The following is a 17,891-nucleotide window of genomic DNA, read 5'->3' as shown; positions in this document are numbered from 1 at the left end:
TCAGCACTAGCATTTTCTGTTTTCCCATGCACTTGAGCAAATGAATTTGCTCCAGAGAAAACATGCACACTTCGCTTAGTTTAAGATAACTGCTTTTGACAAAAATCTCTTTTATTAGAAACATTTATTGCAATATGTGCAAAGGCAGATTCGTGCTTGTTTTACAATTCTTGACCTTTTATTTTAAAAATAATTTTCCTAAATATTCAAGGCATGCCATTCCCTCTGCCCTCTCTCATCTTTATTATTTCATTGCGCCCTTTCTTGTGCATGTCTCTTTCAGTAGTGTAAGTGATCATGTCTCAGGCAGGAGGGATGGTGAAGCTCCATCTGCATCTCCTGTTTTGTTTTGGCCCTGTGTGTGTTCACACAAGCAGGTGACAGCATTACTGGATGTTTTCATACACAAAGAGACTTCAGCCTTTTGCTGGAGAGGCTTTGGTAGGGCTGGGGAAATGAGGCACTCTCACTGTGGGAATTTCATGGAACAGAGCTTTTCTCATCTGGGATGTTTCTGTTGTCCTGTTCTGAGGAAATTTATGTGACAGTCAGCTTTGGCAACTGACACAGAAGATGTGGAAAGAAAGAGAAATTAGGATTTCTGTCTAATGTTGTGCCTCTTTTTGTTTATTTGCTTTTTGTTTTCTTCCCTGTGTCATTGTATCCCTATGTAAACATTTTAGATTGCTTCCTTTAATATCTGCATAGGTTAAATCTGACTTTAATTTAACCAAGATAATTTTCCAAAGTATTTAAAGAAATACTTTCACGTGCATACCATCAGACCCTCTATGCTGTTTTATTCCAATGCCTCCTTAGCCATCTTCTAAGTTTATATTGCAATTAGCAGACAATCATCCTGTCACTGCATTCTGCTCTGCTGACATTCCCCCTCTTAAATCTGCCAAAGGGCTGAATTCCTCGGAAGTAAGTGGTTTCTGAAAAGCAGGCACCCCCCAGGGAGTCCTTGTGGTCAAAGTGTATGGAACTATTTCAAACACCTGTGGCAACTTTAATCTCCTATGCTAATAAATTAAGCCCAGCAGACATAGAAATTGTCCACACCTAGGTTTGAGACTCAGTCCTTGGGGTGACTGTCACAGGAAGTCAGCTTGTTCTTGCAGATTTAGTTGCTTTTGTAAATTTTTTATTTTAGTTGCACCAGCATGAATTTTGGAACTCTCTCCTTAATATGCTTCTTGTTCTCTGTCAGCTGGGTCAAAAGGCATCTGCTTTAAACTAAACTGGCTTGCTTTGGTGTCTCAGAATACCAATGCAAGCAGAATACATTTCCTCACCACAGAATCAGACATGCAGACACCTGCAAAGGAGGGGAAAATGAAACAGAGAGAAACCAACCCCTCTGCCCACTCCAGCTGGTGTTTTCCTGTAGGAAAAGGTCCCACAGGATCTTTGGTTTGCATCTCAGCTTCCCACAGCAGGCAGGGCTGCTGCCTCTTGTTTGAGAGCAGGGGTTTAAATTGGTGAAGGACGTACAGAGCAGCCTTCAGATTCTCATTCCCACTTGCAGGCTCTGCTTTTAGAATCAGCCTCCTTTTCTCATCTATTCTTGTCAGCTTGTACTCTTTTTCACTCTTACTCTCCAGACAAAGCCCAGCATCCTCCCAGCTCTGTGGTTCCATTCCTGCTCCTGCTGAGGCTCTGTGCTGTGCCACTGGAACCAGACTGTCTGTGGGCATAAATGTCATTTAATGGAATTTAGATTTATTAAGACATTTATTAAATGTAATAAATGTCTGAGGCTTCAGCAGGATTCCAGGGTTGTGCAAAGGGACCTTAGGTTAGGAGTAAGTCAGATCTGGAAGATCATGGATCTCCTCCTGTAACAGCATAAGGATTGTTTTGGCTGAACTTGCCCAAATTTCACCACCCCTGTGCTCTGCTGGCAGTGTTTCCCTCTTTCCTCAGATTCCTCAGTTGCTGCATTTCTTTTTGCATGTTTATGTGCAGTCATTTGCACTGAAATCCGTGTTCATTTGAGACGCTGGCTTGTGGGGATTTCTTTTTGTAAAAAACTCAGGATCTTACTTTGCATCTCCGAGAAATCCCAGCCTGACGATCTCTGCTGAACTGCATGGGAGGAGGGGAAGAGTTTATATTTACATGAGACTTTGCAATAATTCATTTCTTTGCCTGTGGGAGCTGTGCAACTACATGAGAAATTCTATTTAATGGCATTTCTAATTCCAGATTTCTAATGAAATCTAATTAATGTTTTGGGAAGAATACGTCTTTTTCTGAGGTTGAATTTTTTGCTCAGTTTTGTCCTAATTAATGTGGTTAGAACTGTCACCTGTGTAGATGGAACTTATTTGGTTTTTGCTTTAAACCCAATTTAGTTCAAACTGTGAGTTGTTCCTGTATGAATGATGTGCTACAGAAACAGGTGCTACTGAAAGGGTTTAATGGGGTTTCTAGAGAAATATAAACCAAGACATTCCTGCTCTTTTCCCGCAGAAAAAAACCCAAAAATTCACTCAACCAGAAATATTTTGCTTCTTTAACCGCTAATTTTCTTAGAGTGAGCAGATTCAGTGTCAGTGTCAATGCAGCAGAGTTTTGCCAGCCTTTCCAACAGAGCTGTGTGGCTTTGTGACAAATCAGTCCTGGTGTGCCACTGGACTGCTTCAGACTGCAGGGAAATCTTTCAGAGCAGCACATTTCATCTTCTGGTTCAGCTTGAGGTGCTTCTTCATTTTGTCACATTTTCTAACAAACTCTCTTTCCTCTCCAGGTGAGAAACCTTATCAGTGTGATTTTAAAGACTGTGAACGAAGATTTTCTCGTTCAGACCAACTCAAAAGGCACCAGAGACGACACACAGGTTTGTGGACAGGACCTGCCTGTAATTAGAGTTCATCTGTATGCAGGAATTGTGATTCTGAAGTTATGCTCCTCAAATTTATATTTTTCTGGGGTTGTCTGCTCATGACACCAAATTCTTGAAATTAATTTTAGGAGAAGGCCATGGCTAGGTTTTTAACTGGCCTTATAGCACTACTGTGGCTGTTTTGGTGGCTTTTATATCCTGACACCATCTTTTGAAACAAATTTCATCATGAAACTGTTTGCTCTATACCTTATGTTTAATATTAAGAATATATTGTGCTTAAAACGTCACAGTTCTGCAAGAAAAATTTGCCAACATGTAAAATTTCCCCAAGACCTATGCATCATGTGTAGAGTAGTAGTGTGAAGTAAATTAAACCTATTGGGAGCCCATGAAAATAGATTTCTGCACCTTTATTTTTCATATGTCCCATTTGCTCCTGCAGGATACCCTCAGGGCCAAACCTCAGGGTCAGGATTAACAATGCTAATGCTACATTTTTTTTTAAATAATGTGCAAGGTTTATGCTACATTTTCATTTAATATAATTTGCAGATGATTTAAGTGGGGGTTTGTTTATGGTGGAGCTGTTCAGATGCTTCAGACCCAGGCACTGGCAGAGGAGGTTGCAAAGGGTGGTGGCCTCATTAATGACTAACTTTCTGTAATGTGTAGGCACAGGGCTGGGAGGAGCAGTTACTGTAACAAAAAACCAAAAAAACCCCAGGCTTTTGAAACTTCAGAAATATCTGATTTCATCCACTCTTCCAAAAATGCTGGGACATAAGAACAGATTTTTTTTTTTTGGTTTTTTTTGTCTCCTAGGTGTGAAACCATTTCAGTGTAAAACCTGTCAGAGAAAGTTCTCCAGATCTGATCATCTGAAGACTCATACCAGGACTCATACAGGTAAAACAAGTGCGTAAACTTTTCTTCACATTTATATTTATTTTTTTTTAATTTTAAATCAATGTTGTTGTGAATTACATGGATAGAAAGTGTCTCAACCAGGATTTAAATATTCAAAACAGCAGAAAGAATTTCAGTGTGCTGACTTCATTGTGGCTGCTTTCCCCAAGTGTGATAGTCACTTTTCACAAAGCAATTTAGGTGATTTTAGAAACTATGCTTTCTTCCTTCGTGTTTAAAAAAATATCAGCTTGGCAAAATAAATTTTGTCAGCTATTATGAATTGAGCATCACGGTCTCAGCCCACAAATGTCAAGTTGATCTACTGCCTTTACTGAAAGAGCCCTACAAGATAGAAATTTTAATTCTAGCTTTAGCCAAAGGTCTGTAATCTAAAGTATTCGTGCCTACTCATGCTTCTCCCCAGTGTCAGCTGAGCCTAATGCAGGATAGCACAGCAAAGCTCTGCTGCTGCTGCCTGTGCTGTAATCTCTCCAGCAGATAAAAGCAGTGCCTTTTGCAAACTCACACTGACAGACACTAAAGTAAAAGCTTACTCAAATATTCAAGAACCTTTTATATATTTTTTTGTAGAAACTGTAGGATTTAATCTAAATACAGGGGGGAAAAAAAGGAGGCCATTTTAGCCTACTCTGCTCTCACATAAATGTAAACACCATTAAGGAGCAACTGCAGCAAGCTAAAATTTTAGTTTTAGGTTTTAGAATTAGTCCTGCGTACTGACATATGCTGTTCCTTCTGCTGTGTATGCAGTGTTTTTACCAAGTAATTGTTTACCAAGCACTTTAGCATGTTGTTGGATGTCACGGCGTTTTCCATGCTGGTGTTAACCTTTTAAATTCAGTCTCTGTACAGATGGACAAGGAGCCTGAAAATCTTTTTCTCTCTGCTAAGAATTCTTTTTTCTCTTCTGGACCATAAAAACACACATTTCAGACTTCCAAAAATAAAAGAGAAATTTTAATAAAGGAAATGATTCACCTGAGAACAGTGGCATTTTCTGTGGCTCTGGCCAAATAAATGCTTCACCCAATGGCCATATCTACACTTGCAATCTGCAAATGGCAAAGGCTGTGCTCCTGGGCTGTCCCCATGGTCCTGCTGAGCTGCAGGGCCTGGGTCTCTGTGCATTCCCATGAAGAAAGATGTTTTCTTAACCAGCAAGAGGTAATGTTCTGGGAGAGACAAAATGGCAAGTGGTGGTAACACGCTGTCAAGCTGGGATGAACTACATTCCCCATCACATTTCACTGCTAACTGATCTGTAATTCAGGACTTGCATGACTCCAGTCATCTTTTATAGCCCAGATTAGCTGCAGTGAACAACTTGCTCTCTCTTGTGCTAGTGAAGATCCTTTCCCTGTCCCAGTGGCTCCCTGGACCTGAGCCCCACAATCCTTGCCGTGGGTTTGCTGCCTGCCACTGGCACAGCAGCTGGGCTGTGTTATGGAGCCACTCCTGACAAGGATTTTGGATGTGTCAGCTCCTGAGGGGGATGAGCACGAGTGGTGGGTGGGGATTTTCCATCCCCACTTTGCCCTGCAGCTTCACTCCTCTTTCTTTTTTCATAGCCCTTGAATTATGTGACAAAGCACCTAGCTCAAGTTAACTTGTTCCACGTTAAATCTTGAGGAATCAATGCAAATCCATGCAATTCTATCCTAATTTTAGTCAACTACCAAACTGTTAGGATTCAGGGATTTTTTTCTTCACAAGCAATTTCGCTGTGACAGCAATCTTTGCTGTTGAAAGCAAAAAAGGAAAAAAAATCAAAGGAAGTTTTATCCATACATAGACACATTTAGCAATGGAACTGTGATCTCTGACATCAGCACCATTTTCCCCCACTGTTTTATGCACTCGTGGGAGATAGTTGCTGCTTTTGCCAGCATCTATGCTAAGTAGATAAAGTAGATTTTAGGAATTCTCTCTCAACTTAAATACCTGACATGGGAGTTTTCAAACAGAAATACACATTTATGCAAATCTCCTTTTGTCTGAATTTGGAATAGGTTTTTGAAATGCCCAGAGTATGAGGTAAATAAGAAGAGAAGATGCCTGGGTGAGGTTGTACCACTCCAGCGTGTCTGGAGTGTGTTAGAGAGGATGAGGTGTGTAGACAGCACTGAAGAGCCCAGCCCCAGAGCTGAACATGCTTTAAAATATTGCATTTATTTTGAGGGGAAAAAAAAAAAAAAAAAAAAAAAAAAGAAAAGAAGAAGCATGAGTCACCGGGCACTGCTCTGAGCTAATGAAAGCATTCCATCAGCATTCCTGTGGCATCACAAACACAGCCTGAAATTCCACTTACACACTGCAGGAAATCAAGAGAGCAGGTTCAAACAATTAAAAAGTGGTGGCATTTCTTGTTAAATTAGAATGTGCTTTGCTTGAAGTTATTTGTAGTGAATATTATGCTCATGAAAATGTTAGAAAAATGCTATTTTGAGCATTTGACATCTCCCATAGATGTGAATCCACTTTATTTAGATAGCAGTGGAAATCTTTGACTGTGGCTCAGCAGACTTCACGCTGAACCCTCTTGCTTCTACCATATTCACTTACACTCACCAGTTTCAAAGAACTTCAGCCAAAACTCGTTGAATTAGTTGGAAAAAACTCCCCTTGACTGGAGGTCAAGCTCTAGAAAGTCCCTGACAGTTTCCACGGTGACTAACAGAGTGTCTGCACCACCGCCCGAGGTGTGACTGAAGCTTGTGCGGATGCCAGGGTGACTTTGAAACTTGGTCATTTGAGAGCTAAGAGCAGCGTAATCATGGCAGCACGGTGCTAAGCAAGGGCCTGTCCTCAGGAATGAACCACTGCAAAGTGTTCTACATCACCTGGAAAGGCTGTTGGTAACCATCAGCTGAGGCAGAGGTAGGGAGGCACGGAGCGCTGATGGGAGCAGGAGCTGGGGGCACTCCCACGCCCTCTCAGGACAGCCCAGGGTGCCTTTCCTCCTGACAGGGGCTCCTCACAGCCCCCCAGAAAGAAAACAAATAGCAGTGTCTCAGATGAGCTGTGTGCTCAGCTAATAACAGGGTGTTTTGTTAACAGGTGAAAAGCCTTTCAGTTGCCGGTGGCCCAGCTGTCAAAAAAAATTTGCCAGGTCTGATGAATTAGTTCGTCATCACAACATGCACCAGAGGAACATGACTAAACTGCAGTTGGCCCTTTAGACAGTTCAAACAAGTGAAAAAACCAGATGGGACATTATAAGCTACTGCAAACTTTCTCAGCCATCCTCGATCACCTCTGTCAGAGAGCTGCAGCTGCCTTCGCATCCTATCTGACACAAGTTAACTCAAATGTAGGATTCTGCTCAGCCTGCCCTTCCTTTTGGAGCTGCACAAGTTCCCAGGCAATAAGTTCAAGAGATTTTTACTTGTGGTTTTGTACAAAAGTAGGCAAGACCACCACAGTTTCAAGATTACTATAAACTGTGCTCAGCTTTCATGTCTGTCTCCAGCTTTTTTTGTGTTATTTTCACTTGAACTTTTCCAGGTACAAATTGCTGTACCTTTTTAATTCCTGCAGTGGGTAGGATGATTCCTCCCTGTTGAAGGTCAGCTCTGCACTTACATCATCCCTGCCTGTGCTGAGGCTCCTGAGTGCTAGTACAGCTTTCCTCACAAGATGAAGGAACAGTCACCTGAGATACTTCTGGTAACCTTTGTACTGCCAAAGGGCAGCCTTTTAGAGTTGGAAGCTCTGCTTTTGAAATTTCACAAGTCCAACCTTTTTTTAAAGGTTGTTTTTCTACAGTAGCTAAAGCCAGATGAACCAGAGCTTCTCTGTACAAAAAAAATAAGAATCTTACCATTAAGTTAACTTGGTTTTTAAAGAATTGCATAACTGAACCCTCAAAACCGTTTTGTTTGTCAATTAGCTCTCTCCTTCTCTCTCTCTCTTTTTAATGTATTGGTTTAAATTTATTCTATCATGAGATGCATAGATCTCCTTTACACAAAACTAATTTCCATCATTGTAGACATTTGGGATTTGTTTACAATGTAAAGCCACACTGGTTATGTGGCTAGCAAGCTGTATAAACTTAAAACTGAACTTCTAATGGGGCTGGTCCACGATCTCCATTAACAGATTACTCTTAAGATAAGTAACTTAAAAAAGACTCTTTGTCAAGTATATGTGAAAAAGACATTATTAGTGTAAGGAAATATATTATTTCAGGGTTTTGGGAGGAGGGATTTATTATTTACTTTTAATTGCTTGAAATTGTGTGTATATATATATATCTGATAATGTATTGCTCTTAGACATCTCCAACTAGAAAATGTATAAATATTAGAAGCATCACTGTTCTGATGTTGTTGCTGTTACAAACTATTGATAACACTAAGAATGTAACCTGCATTTTTCACTGAGCTTTCAATTAAAGCCCATTCAAAGAGAAACAAATGAGAGTCCAACAGATGTCTTGTTTCATGTCTGGTATTAAATTTCAAATGCCCTGTCCAATAGTATCCTTTTTTTTTCTTCTTTTTTTTGTATATAAAGGTACCACCAGCACTGATGACCACTAGTTAACCTGTCCAGGTCTTGACCACAATTTATCCATCTCACTTGGGAATCATACTGGCAGCAGAAAACAGTGTCAAGTTTCATATTGTGCTATAAAGCAGTTGCTTCAATCCTTCGTCTTCTTACCCAACCATTCCTTCTCTTTTGAGCCGTGAGATTTGTGTAAGAACTTTATAGAACAAGCAAAATCCCATTTATAAATAGCAGAACTGGCCTTCTGTAGAACTGGGCTGAAACCATAAGCACAGATAACTTCTTAGATTAGGATGTCATAGACTGACTTTTAAGTAAAAGTTAATTTAGAGCTGGGATGGCTTAAATCAGTTCAGCAGGTTGAAAAAGACAGTCTTTCATAGATGATGAAGTGTGAAAACCAAGATAAAGAAATATTACTGTTTCTTTGTCATACTGCCTACTTTTCTTTGGAAGTAAGTACAGCCTGCCTCAGCGCCCTTTGCCCTTGCAAAATATTTGTATCTCTTTAGCAAAAATCTTTAATGTATCTTGCCAAGCTTTTTTCTCTAATGTACACAATGGAGTTCTATGATGGGTTGAGCTTTCTCTCTTAAAGTGCAGCTGCATCGTCAAGAAAACTCAACAGTTAATTCTTCAAGTCCTCTTTTTCGCCTGGGTATTGCATCACTGTTAATTACTGTTGGGGTACTGTGACTCATTTGTATCAGTCAACTTTATCTTTTGCTGCCAAAAGACAGCATCTCTCTGGAGAAACTCATAACAAGTGTGGCAAACATCAAATATTTGGAGCGAGCGGTGTACATAAAACTGCACAGAATTAAAAAATAAAGCAACTCCTCCTGCTCTCTTGAAAGAAAAGCTCAGCTGCAATAACAATGTCCTCTGATTTACCCAGCAGTTCTCGGCAACTACAAAACAATCTGTTTTTCAGTCTGCACCCAAAATAGAGAGCTGCCTTGAGTGTTTATACTAAAAGCCAAAAAAAGAAAAATCTGCCTCCAGTTTTGCCTGCATCAGTCAAATATAAATAAAACTATCTTCTGTGAAATACAACCAAAACTCTATTGGAGCACAGGCCAGACTTCCAGTGACCTGTAAATAGCTACAGCCACGGTTTGCTGCTTGGGGAATCACATGCCGAATAATAATAGTAGATGGCTACAAAAAATGAAGCGTGGGTTGATGACTGACAGAGCATGTCCTTTTGCTTGTGCTGTCACCACTTTCTCAGTGAAAGACTTACTGCTACTCTGCTCTTTGATGGTCGTTATGCCCCCCAATCTGCCGAGCACGGAGGGGACAATGGTAAATGTTTACAAGATTGTTAAAATTTTTATTCCCAGTTATTTTAGGGTGCTTGTTAAGAGAGGCATTTCATGTCTCTGCCTTTCATTTCTGTGTTTTTGGGATTCTGTCAGCAAGGTAAACCACCTTTTTGGAAGTGCTTTTCTGCATGAGTTTCTGTGAAGCAGCCCTCTGATGCTGGCTCTTGCAGCCTGCAGTTCCTCTTTTTGGGACACACAAAGATTGATCAGGCCGAGTTTCTGTGAGCTTGACCTCCACATGAGAGATGAGGGGGCTGCACTCTATTATATCTTACAAATATCCTCAGCTCTCTGGAAAAATTTCAATCCCACAATTAATTGAGCAAATCTTTTATGCCTCTGCCCTGTGTTGTTAAACTGAAAATGGTGACTGATGTTGTTTTGGCTGATGGTTAATGTCTCAGTGGGACTGGCACCCTCTTCCTGTCCCATGGCTTCTGTAGCCCCCCCAAATGGAGAATGTTCATTACATAGATAACACTTCTCCTTTTTCTTGGCACTTCCTGAGATACAATATGTTGAGTAGGAAAGGGAATGTCATCTCCTCCCTCTCTGATGGTGTCAACTTGAATTCAAGAGCTGACTTGGGTGAATATTTTTGAGGGAGGTGAATCCAGCAAAGCGCCTGTTTTAGGAAAGCACTAGAGTGATCCTGCCTGGGCTGTAGCCACAGGATGTGCTTCTGGTGCATGTCTTCATGGCTATGGACTGTGCTGGCCAAGCAGGAGGTTGCTTCAGTTAGGGAACCTGCCTGGAGCTAGCCCATCCTTCAGACAGGTGATGGTTCCTGTAAGGGAAGGGGGGTGTGTAAAGAAGTAGCTCTTTCCTTCTCTTTCCTTCTCTTTCCTCCTCTTTCCTCCTCTTTCCTTCTCTTTCCTTCTCTTTCCTTCTCTTTCCTTCTCTTCCCTCCTCTTGCCTCCTCTTTCCTTCTCTTTCTGTGGTGGGTTAAGCAAGTTGCCCATTTCAGAAGCCACTCCAACCAGGCCTATCTGTTCCAGGATGTCAGTAGGATTCATTTCACTGCTCCAACAACCCACCTTGCAGCAGCTGGGAACAGTTCCTGGAGGTGCAGGTAGGTGCCTTCAACCAGTGTTTTTTCCTCCTCTCTGCTCCTCAGAAAAGGGAGTTTTCTGAGAAAAGCCTGCTGTGTGCAGCCTGGTTTTGTCACCCATAGGACCTGACAGCAAATCCAGCATGGTAAGCGAGCTGCTCCCTGCACTTTGTCTAAAAGCCCAAGAAAAAAACTTTGGAGCAGGTCCTCAGGTCCCCAGGTCCTCCTGGCATGAGGTGCCACCCAAAGGCCACCAGCTGGCACAGGTGACACCAGCTGCCAGGGGACCTGGGAAGGTTCTGCTGCTCAGTCCTGCTTGAGCCCTGCTTGTAACTTCCCCCATAGGGAAAATCACTGAGTTTTTCCTTTCTTGGGGATGACCCTCATTCCCCTCCCTGCCCTCCAATTAACAAAAAAGTAATTAAAGGCAGTGCATGCAGTTCAGAATGGCACTAATGGACAAGAAAGAAAGTCCAGCTGCAATATTTGGGAATATCCAATAAAAGGTTCATTAGGATCCTTTGAGTTATTGGAAGTCCTGATGACACAAGGGAGCCTAATGAAACAGAAGACCTGGGCTTCACAAGAGTGATGAGTTAAAAAAAGCCCAAACCCAAAACCCAACCCCACTGACACCATTCTAAAAATTAGACAATTAAGAGTAAAACCAGGAATGTAGCCAGAACTATTCCACCTCAAATAATAAACACAAGGATAAGTTGCCAAGCGAGGTCAAAGAAGCAAATGGTAAAGTGAGTTTAAGAGACAGCTAGACACTTTTATGGGGAGAGAGGGGATTGAAGGATACAGTGACAAAACTGGGGGTAGAGTTGAGATAAACCCAGAGGACAGTGGTGGGCCAACAGCCTCAGAGAGTGCTTGGAGCCCCAGCTGCTCTGCAGAGATGTGGAGCAGCTCTTGGTGTTCAAGTGAGACTTACCAGGGCTCTGGCAGGTCCTGTGAGCAGTGAAAAAAAAAAAAATTTAAAAAAAAAATCCCAGGAAGAAAACACCCCTTTTTTCCTTTTCATTCTTCACGAAAGTCTACTTACAAAATAAGAAAAAAAAAGGGTTGACTGGAATATGATTCAAATGAGGCAAACCCACAATATACAGAGGTTATGTTCTCTGCTTGTACAAGGCTTTGCATAATTTCATGCTGTCAGCAGAGCTTGGGTCGATCCCACAAAAAAAAAACGCTGGCAGAACTTCTGTGGCTTCACACAGCAGCACGATGAAGCCTGGTTTGAAGTGCTTGGCTTGGCCACCTCTGCACTGACAAGCAGGTGTTGGTTCCACCAGCACAGCAAGGTGGTTAAATGAGGGCGGGGGGAGAACCAAGAGCAGCACAGCCAGTGGAAGTAAGGCAGAGAATCAAATGAACAAAGTGCAGTTTTCTATACAGACTGCAGCCCAAACACAAATGCCAGCTTCTGGGGCTAAAAGAAGTTAGCTCTGATAGCCCAAAGGGCTTTGAGCAGTGAGGGTGCTCTGAAAGATGGCATTCTCCCAGAAGACACAGGTGACATGGACAGAGCTTTGCTGGGTGTTGTAGGAATGGAGCAGCAGGAAGAGTCTGCCCCAAAGAGGCTGCAGGCCACAGATAAGGCATTAAAAGACAAATGTTTAAAGACATGGAAAATCTTGAATGAGAAAGTCTTGTTGCAGGCAGGACTTTCCTGTTCCTGATAACTAAATAACTATCCCATAGGTATTAATATAATTTAATTGCATCACTGGTTTTTCAGTGATGAATAGACTTGTTGTGTTCTGATGAACTCTGGCAGAACTGAGATCCTAATCTGCAAAAATAGGCTGAGCAGTAACAGAAAGACCTGGCTGACCATCCTGACTTGAATGGCTAGATAAATAAAACTAACTGCTCTTCCCCAGCATCAAAAAGAGCCTATTTAATGCAAAGGAATTGTAAGAAAACACAGGGCATTGAGACACCTTAGTATGGAGGTGCAGGGGAGAAATACAACTGTATTTGTTCTCAGGATGTTTTTATGTTTTTATGTCTCATTCTCATCTGAGTCATGCCCCAGACACAACATTCATTTAAATGACACGTTGAAAAACATAACCACAAAATTTAAAAAAAAAAAAAAAAGGAATCTCACTGCCCGGAAAAATCCTGCCCCAGAATTTCTTAGGAAATGGCGTGTCCTGCTTCACGTGCTCTCTTGGTTCAAGAATCACATCTGCCTAATGTTTCCTCCTAGGAAGGTCTCTGACATTTTTAACTCTATCACTGAAGCCTTGAGGTTAAGTTATGGTGTGGCTGCACAGCAAAGGTGCACTGTAAAGGCAAATAAAGGGTTTTTATCAGCTCTGTGGCCACCAGTAGAGCCCGCTCAGGGCAGGAGGGTGCTTTTCACAGAATTCACAGAATCACTGGGTTGGAAGAGACCTTTATGATCATGGAGTCCAACCCAGCCCCAACAGCTCAGCTGAACCCTGGCACCCAGTGCTACATCCAGGCTTTGTTAAACACACCCAGGGATGGTGGCTTTTGCTCCCAGCCACAAGATGGCCTGGCCCAGTGGGATTGCTGGCCCTTGGGACGGCTGCCTTCCTGGGAATGTGGGGCCACCAAGCCCCTGCTGCAGCTGGAGGAGCTTCCAAACATGCAACAGAAAGTTACAGCCCTGACAAAGCAGCAGGCAGAGCTGGAGACTCTCGTGTGATGGGACTCCAAATGCAGCTCAGAGCCCATGTGTGCTGCTGTGCTGCTCTTCCGGCCACAGACTGACAATTAAAAAAGTCAAATCTGGTTGCCTAGGGCGTTCTTCAAAGGCCAAATCCTCTGCTGTCCTTGAGGCTGCCTGGGCTGGTGCTTCAAGCTCTGAAGGGTGTGTGCTCCGAACCACTCACTGCTTGTACCTCAGAGCTGTGGGGATGGCTGCTTCTGCTCTTAGAAGGAAAAATGACTGAGGATGGAGGAAAGGAAAGCTCACAGGCACTGGTGTGGCTGTGGGGTGCATGAAGCCCTGAGTGAGCAGCTGCCTCCCCAGCCCTGAGCTGCAGGACCTCAGCCTGCCCTGCTCCAGGCTCCCCTCCTGTGCAGCCAGTCTGGGAAGGGCGAGCTGCAGAGTGCAACACTGAAGGTCATGGCACAAACAGCCTAACAACAGTCCAATATTTCTGAGCTGCACAAATTCCTGGTGTCTGCCGCAGGCAGAATCCAAACACTTGTGTCAATTCTGTACCATGCCCCAGACTGCCAAAAAACATTAATATAAGCATATTTATCTGGGCTGCAGTGTGTTACAAGAATTCATTAGGACAATATGTGATATGGTGCTGAAACAGAAGGCTGGGTTTCTCTGGCCAGAGATGAGGAAGTCTAGTCCCTGCTGAACTTTTACTACTGATAAAGACAATGTCTGCTGGCAGCATTCATTTTTTACTAGGCCATCTGCATCTAGTCAAGGATAACTTGACTTTCTGAAAAAGTCATTCATCAGAATCAACCCAGCACAACTTTCTCTTGATGAGTAAAGCAACACAAAGAAAGACCAAGATGGTTAATAAACTTCTTCGGGAGCAAAAGGTCAATGCTGCTGTAAACAAAGCAGTGTCATAGTACTATACAGAAGCATTGAAGTTCCCTGTGTGTTTATATGGCTGATGCCCCATTTATTTTTTTATCTGTGTTTGTTATCGTTTATTTTGCTCTGCTTTAGCTGATCTATAAATCTTTATAACAGTGTTCTTTATTTTCTTAATTTTTTCATCTCTCTTATCTCCTTTTATCACCTGTTTGTGTCCAGTGTTTGCCACTCTCTGCTGCTTGATGGCTGCTTTTTAACCCTTTGGCTCTCATCTACTACACACAGGTATAATACTCAAGTCTTTCAGAACTTTCCTGTTTTTCCTAGAGCTGAATCAAACACTGAAGAAATTCCCACTGTCTCCTTAACAAATCATTAACTATTAAGGGCAAAAAATGAATGAGTGCATTGGTGGGGAAATATTCCTGCCCCAAGTGACTGAGCCTCCTTTTAGCTGCACAACACAGAGAACAGGCAATAGCCAGGTATATTTCATTTCAGGTATTTGCTGTATTTCACTGGACTTCAGATCCATGTTGGAAAGTCCTAGACTTGCACCCTGTAGGGGGGTAACAGATTTCTTTCCCTGCCCTCCCAGTTGTGGAGTTTTTCCTTTGGCTTTTGTGCTTCATGGCTGCACATGTGGAGAGCACAGCCACTAGAAGCTGAAACACAGTCCCAGGCTCCCTTCACATCAACCCCTGCTCCTCCAGCCAAATATTTTATCAGGAGCTGGGTCTAAATTAAAGGCAGTCAGCTAAAAGGAGAAGATTCCAGATCCACCATGACAAATGTGGAGCAGCTGATACCTTGGCAATGTTATTCAGCTGTTCAGTGATGATTGCTCTAGAGCCACAACATTCCAAACCTCACAGATACACAGGTGAATTTTGCCTAGGGAACGAATATTCTCTTGTACATTTCAGAGAGAACTAAAACTCTGCATGAAATAATTATAAAGAAATAAAAAAGTGAATTTTTCATAATGGAGAGCCTCTAGAATTCATCTTCCTTCCTTTGGTGTGCTATTTGTTCTATCTAATTAGATTATGGAAAGTTTTGTATGGACTAGATATCCAAAATCATATAAAAATTGTGTGATTGAAATAAATTTTTGAGGGATAGCCTCAGTAAAGCATATACTGCTCTTTTTAAGGATTTACATCTTGAAACGTTTTACTTAGTAGACTCTTGTGCAATGTAATTACTAATGGCACTGGAGTATTTATTGACACTGGGTCCTCTAGGGAACAAAAACATGCTAAAGACCCTGAATTAACCATGAATTTTGAGATAGCTAGTTAAAACATTAATCTCCTTTGTTAATAAATGTAATATAATGTAATGCACTTCTAATAGTATGAGCCTCTGCTGAAATTGCACCTTGGACTTCTACTTAGAAACGCCCCGTGTTCATGAATTAATGCACATAAGGTTTTTACCTGAGGAAAAAATTGCTGGCTTAGATTCAAAACTCAGTGCTTATTCCAAATTTGGTGTCCTAGCTGTTCCACATGAGTAGACAGTTAGTGGCTGTTCTGTCACACGGAAAGCAAGCCTAGAGGAAGCTCTATGCACTGGGATTATATTCTGTATATTTCATAGTTCTGCTGCATTCCAGTACCTCTGGAATCTGTTTCTGCCTTTAACATGGTAACATTTGTAAATGAGAAATAAGTAGAATAAAATTTCAGGTGACAAGAGAAACCTAGGGCAGGTTTTTTGTTGCTCTTGTTGGTTTAGTGGTTTTTGGTTTTTATTTTTTTTTTTTTTTTTTTAACCTCCCCTCTCTTCCTGGAAGGACTATTAAATTTTAGGAGATAGGGGTAAGCTAATCTTCAGACCCACACTGTCCCAAACCATGAAGTCACTTTAGAAGAAATGTAGTGAATAATCATGAAAAATATAACATTGTTCTTAGTCAGAGGATATTTTGTCAGTTTGTATTGTTTAACTTGGCCATTTGCTGGAAATAACTTAGTGCATTCCTGGCTCTTTTTGGCATCATCTTTAGATGCAGGGTTTTTGGTTTAGACTTTAAATGTTTTTATTAAGACATATACAAAACTAAAAAAAAAAAAACAAACCCAGAAACTTAAGTAACCCAACAGTATTTTTCAATTATACATTTAAATAAAAAATTATTTTAATTGAATTTTTAGATCTGTTTTATATCAGTGCATTTGGAATTCTGACCTTCTCTGAAATGGTTAATAGCTGGTGAAAACAATTTTGCCTTCTATTGGAGACTCTTCTGCCTACTGCACAGATCACTTGAGTTGACTGGCATAAAATTTAGTTTGCATTAATTCGCTACAGACAGGGGCAAAATGAAATGACTGTGACCCATGAGAGTGGGATTTTAGAGTGACAATGCTGTCTGTGAGATGGCTAGGACCCTTGAGTTGATCTAGACATGAAGTTTCCCACCAAGTGATAAATGCAGCCAATATTTACCCTGCAGATGTAAATCTGCCTGACTGAGCTGCTCCTTGAGAACTTCTCCAACCACATCTAGTTTCATTTCAATACCTGGCTTAGGGTCTGCACCAGCCATGAAGTAACAAGTGGAGGATTAAGAGAGTTTTAAGGTCACAGAATGTAGCTGTGCACTGACAAAATCATGTATTTTGTTATTTAACTGTTATTTCTGGCTCTGTGGACATTTCAAATAGCTCAAGGTTATGATGATTGTGTTTTGCATGTGATCCTGTATTTGGTGCTGCTCAGTGTGAACATGCAAGGAAAAAATTTCAGCACTCTGTTTCCATAAGGAGGTACTAATTTCCTCCATAACATGAATTCCTCTTGGCTTCTGGTGTGGAATAAATGCATTGTTGTGGTATTGATATGGCTGTGAATTCTGAAATATTGCACATTTCTAAGTTAATTAGGGTTATGAATTAATTTTTCAGATGGGCATCCAATCCTTGGTATCTATCCCAAATTTCAAATTAATTGGGCCAAATTTACATTTAAACTTTTGGGGCCTTTTTTATTTTTTAGAAATAAAATACTGGAAACAGTTATGTCAAGTTGAACAATGTGTTTCTCTCAAACCCGAAACTAAATGTTTTGTTCCAATATCTTGAGAAAAAAAGCAAAGGGATTGAAGGGTACAGATCTGCTTAACAAAAGAAGGCTTGTATTCAGAAATAAGGAATGAGAGCATTTGGGCTGCAGAAAATGCAAGTTCAATTTTCTCCTTTCTCTGGTGCAATTCCAGTGAATCATTTTCCTAACAAACAAGTACAGCATGGAGATTTCCACCAGGCAAGCAAATCACATTTTTATCTGCAGATACAGGAATGCTGGGGCTTTTTTTGTTTTTTTTTCATTACACCAGATAAATCAGAAAAACTGATCCTGCTGGTGCTGGGAGAGCTTGGTCAGTGGCCACCTACTACAGACCTAGCAGGCACTGAATCTGTCAGGTAACAAGACTGCAGACACTCAGGGCATCATTAGTGAATCATACCTTAAATCACTTTACTTTTGATTTACTAGTTGAGCTCTCAGTCAGCACAAAGATGAACAAAAGCTGCTGCTCTCTGCAGGATGCCTGAAATGAGGCTTTCAGTCTGTGCTTTGCTCTGCAAGTTGAGCTCACAATGGAAACTCCAGAACTGAACTGTAGAAACCACCAGAACCTCAGTC

General features: G+C 41.4%; 1 protein-coding gene across 4 annotated transcripts in view; it reads left to right on the top strand.

Annotated features, from left to right (window-relative positions):
• WT1 (WT1 transcription factor) overlaps positions 1-8,203 on the top strand; it is a 33,454-nt gene extending 25,251 nt beyond the window's left edge. For 3 of the 4 annotated variants that reach the window (XM_039725162.1, XM_039725163.1, XM_039725165.1), the window contains 3 exons: positions 2,756-2,845; positions 3,677-3,769; positions 6,842-8,203. In XM_039725162.1, coding sequence (XP_039581096.1) covers positions 2,756-2,845; positions 3,677-3,769; positions 6,842-6,963 — 305 coding nt within the window. In that variant the 3' untranslated portion in view covers positions 6,964-8,203. The remainder of the gene's footprint in view (positions 1-2,755; positions 2,846-3,676; positions 3,770-6,841) is intronic. The other variant, XM_039725164.1, reaches the window with a different exon arrangement.
• The last annotated feature ends 9,688 nt before the right edge of the window (positions 8,204-17,891 follow it).

Source organism: Passer montanus, unplaced genomic scaffold (genome assembly GCF_014805655.1).
Source record: "Passer montanus isolate IOZ18808 unplaced genomic scaffold, ASM1480565v1 scaffold54, whole genome shotgun sequence".
NCBI lineage: Eukaryota > Metazoa > Chordata > Aves > Passeriformes > Passeridae > Passer > Passer montanus.
This window is presented reverse-complemented; position numbering and strand designations above follow the sequence as displayed.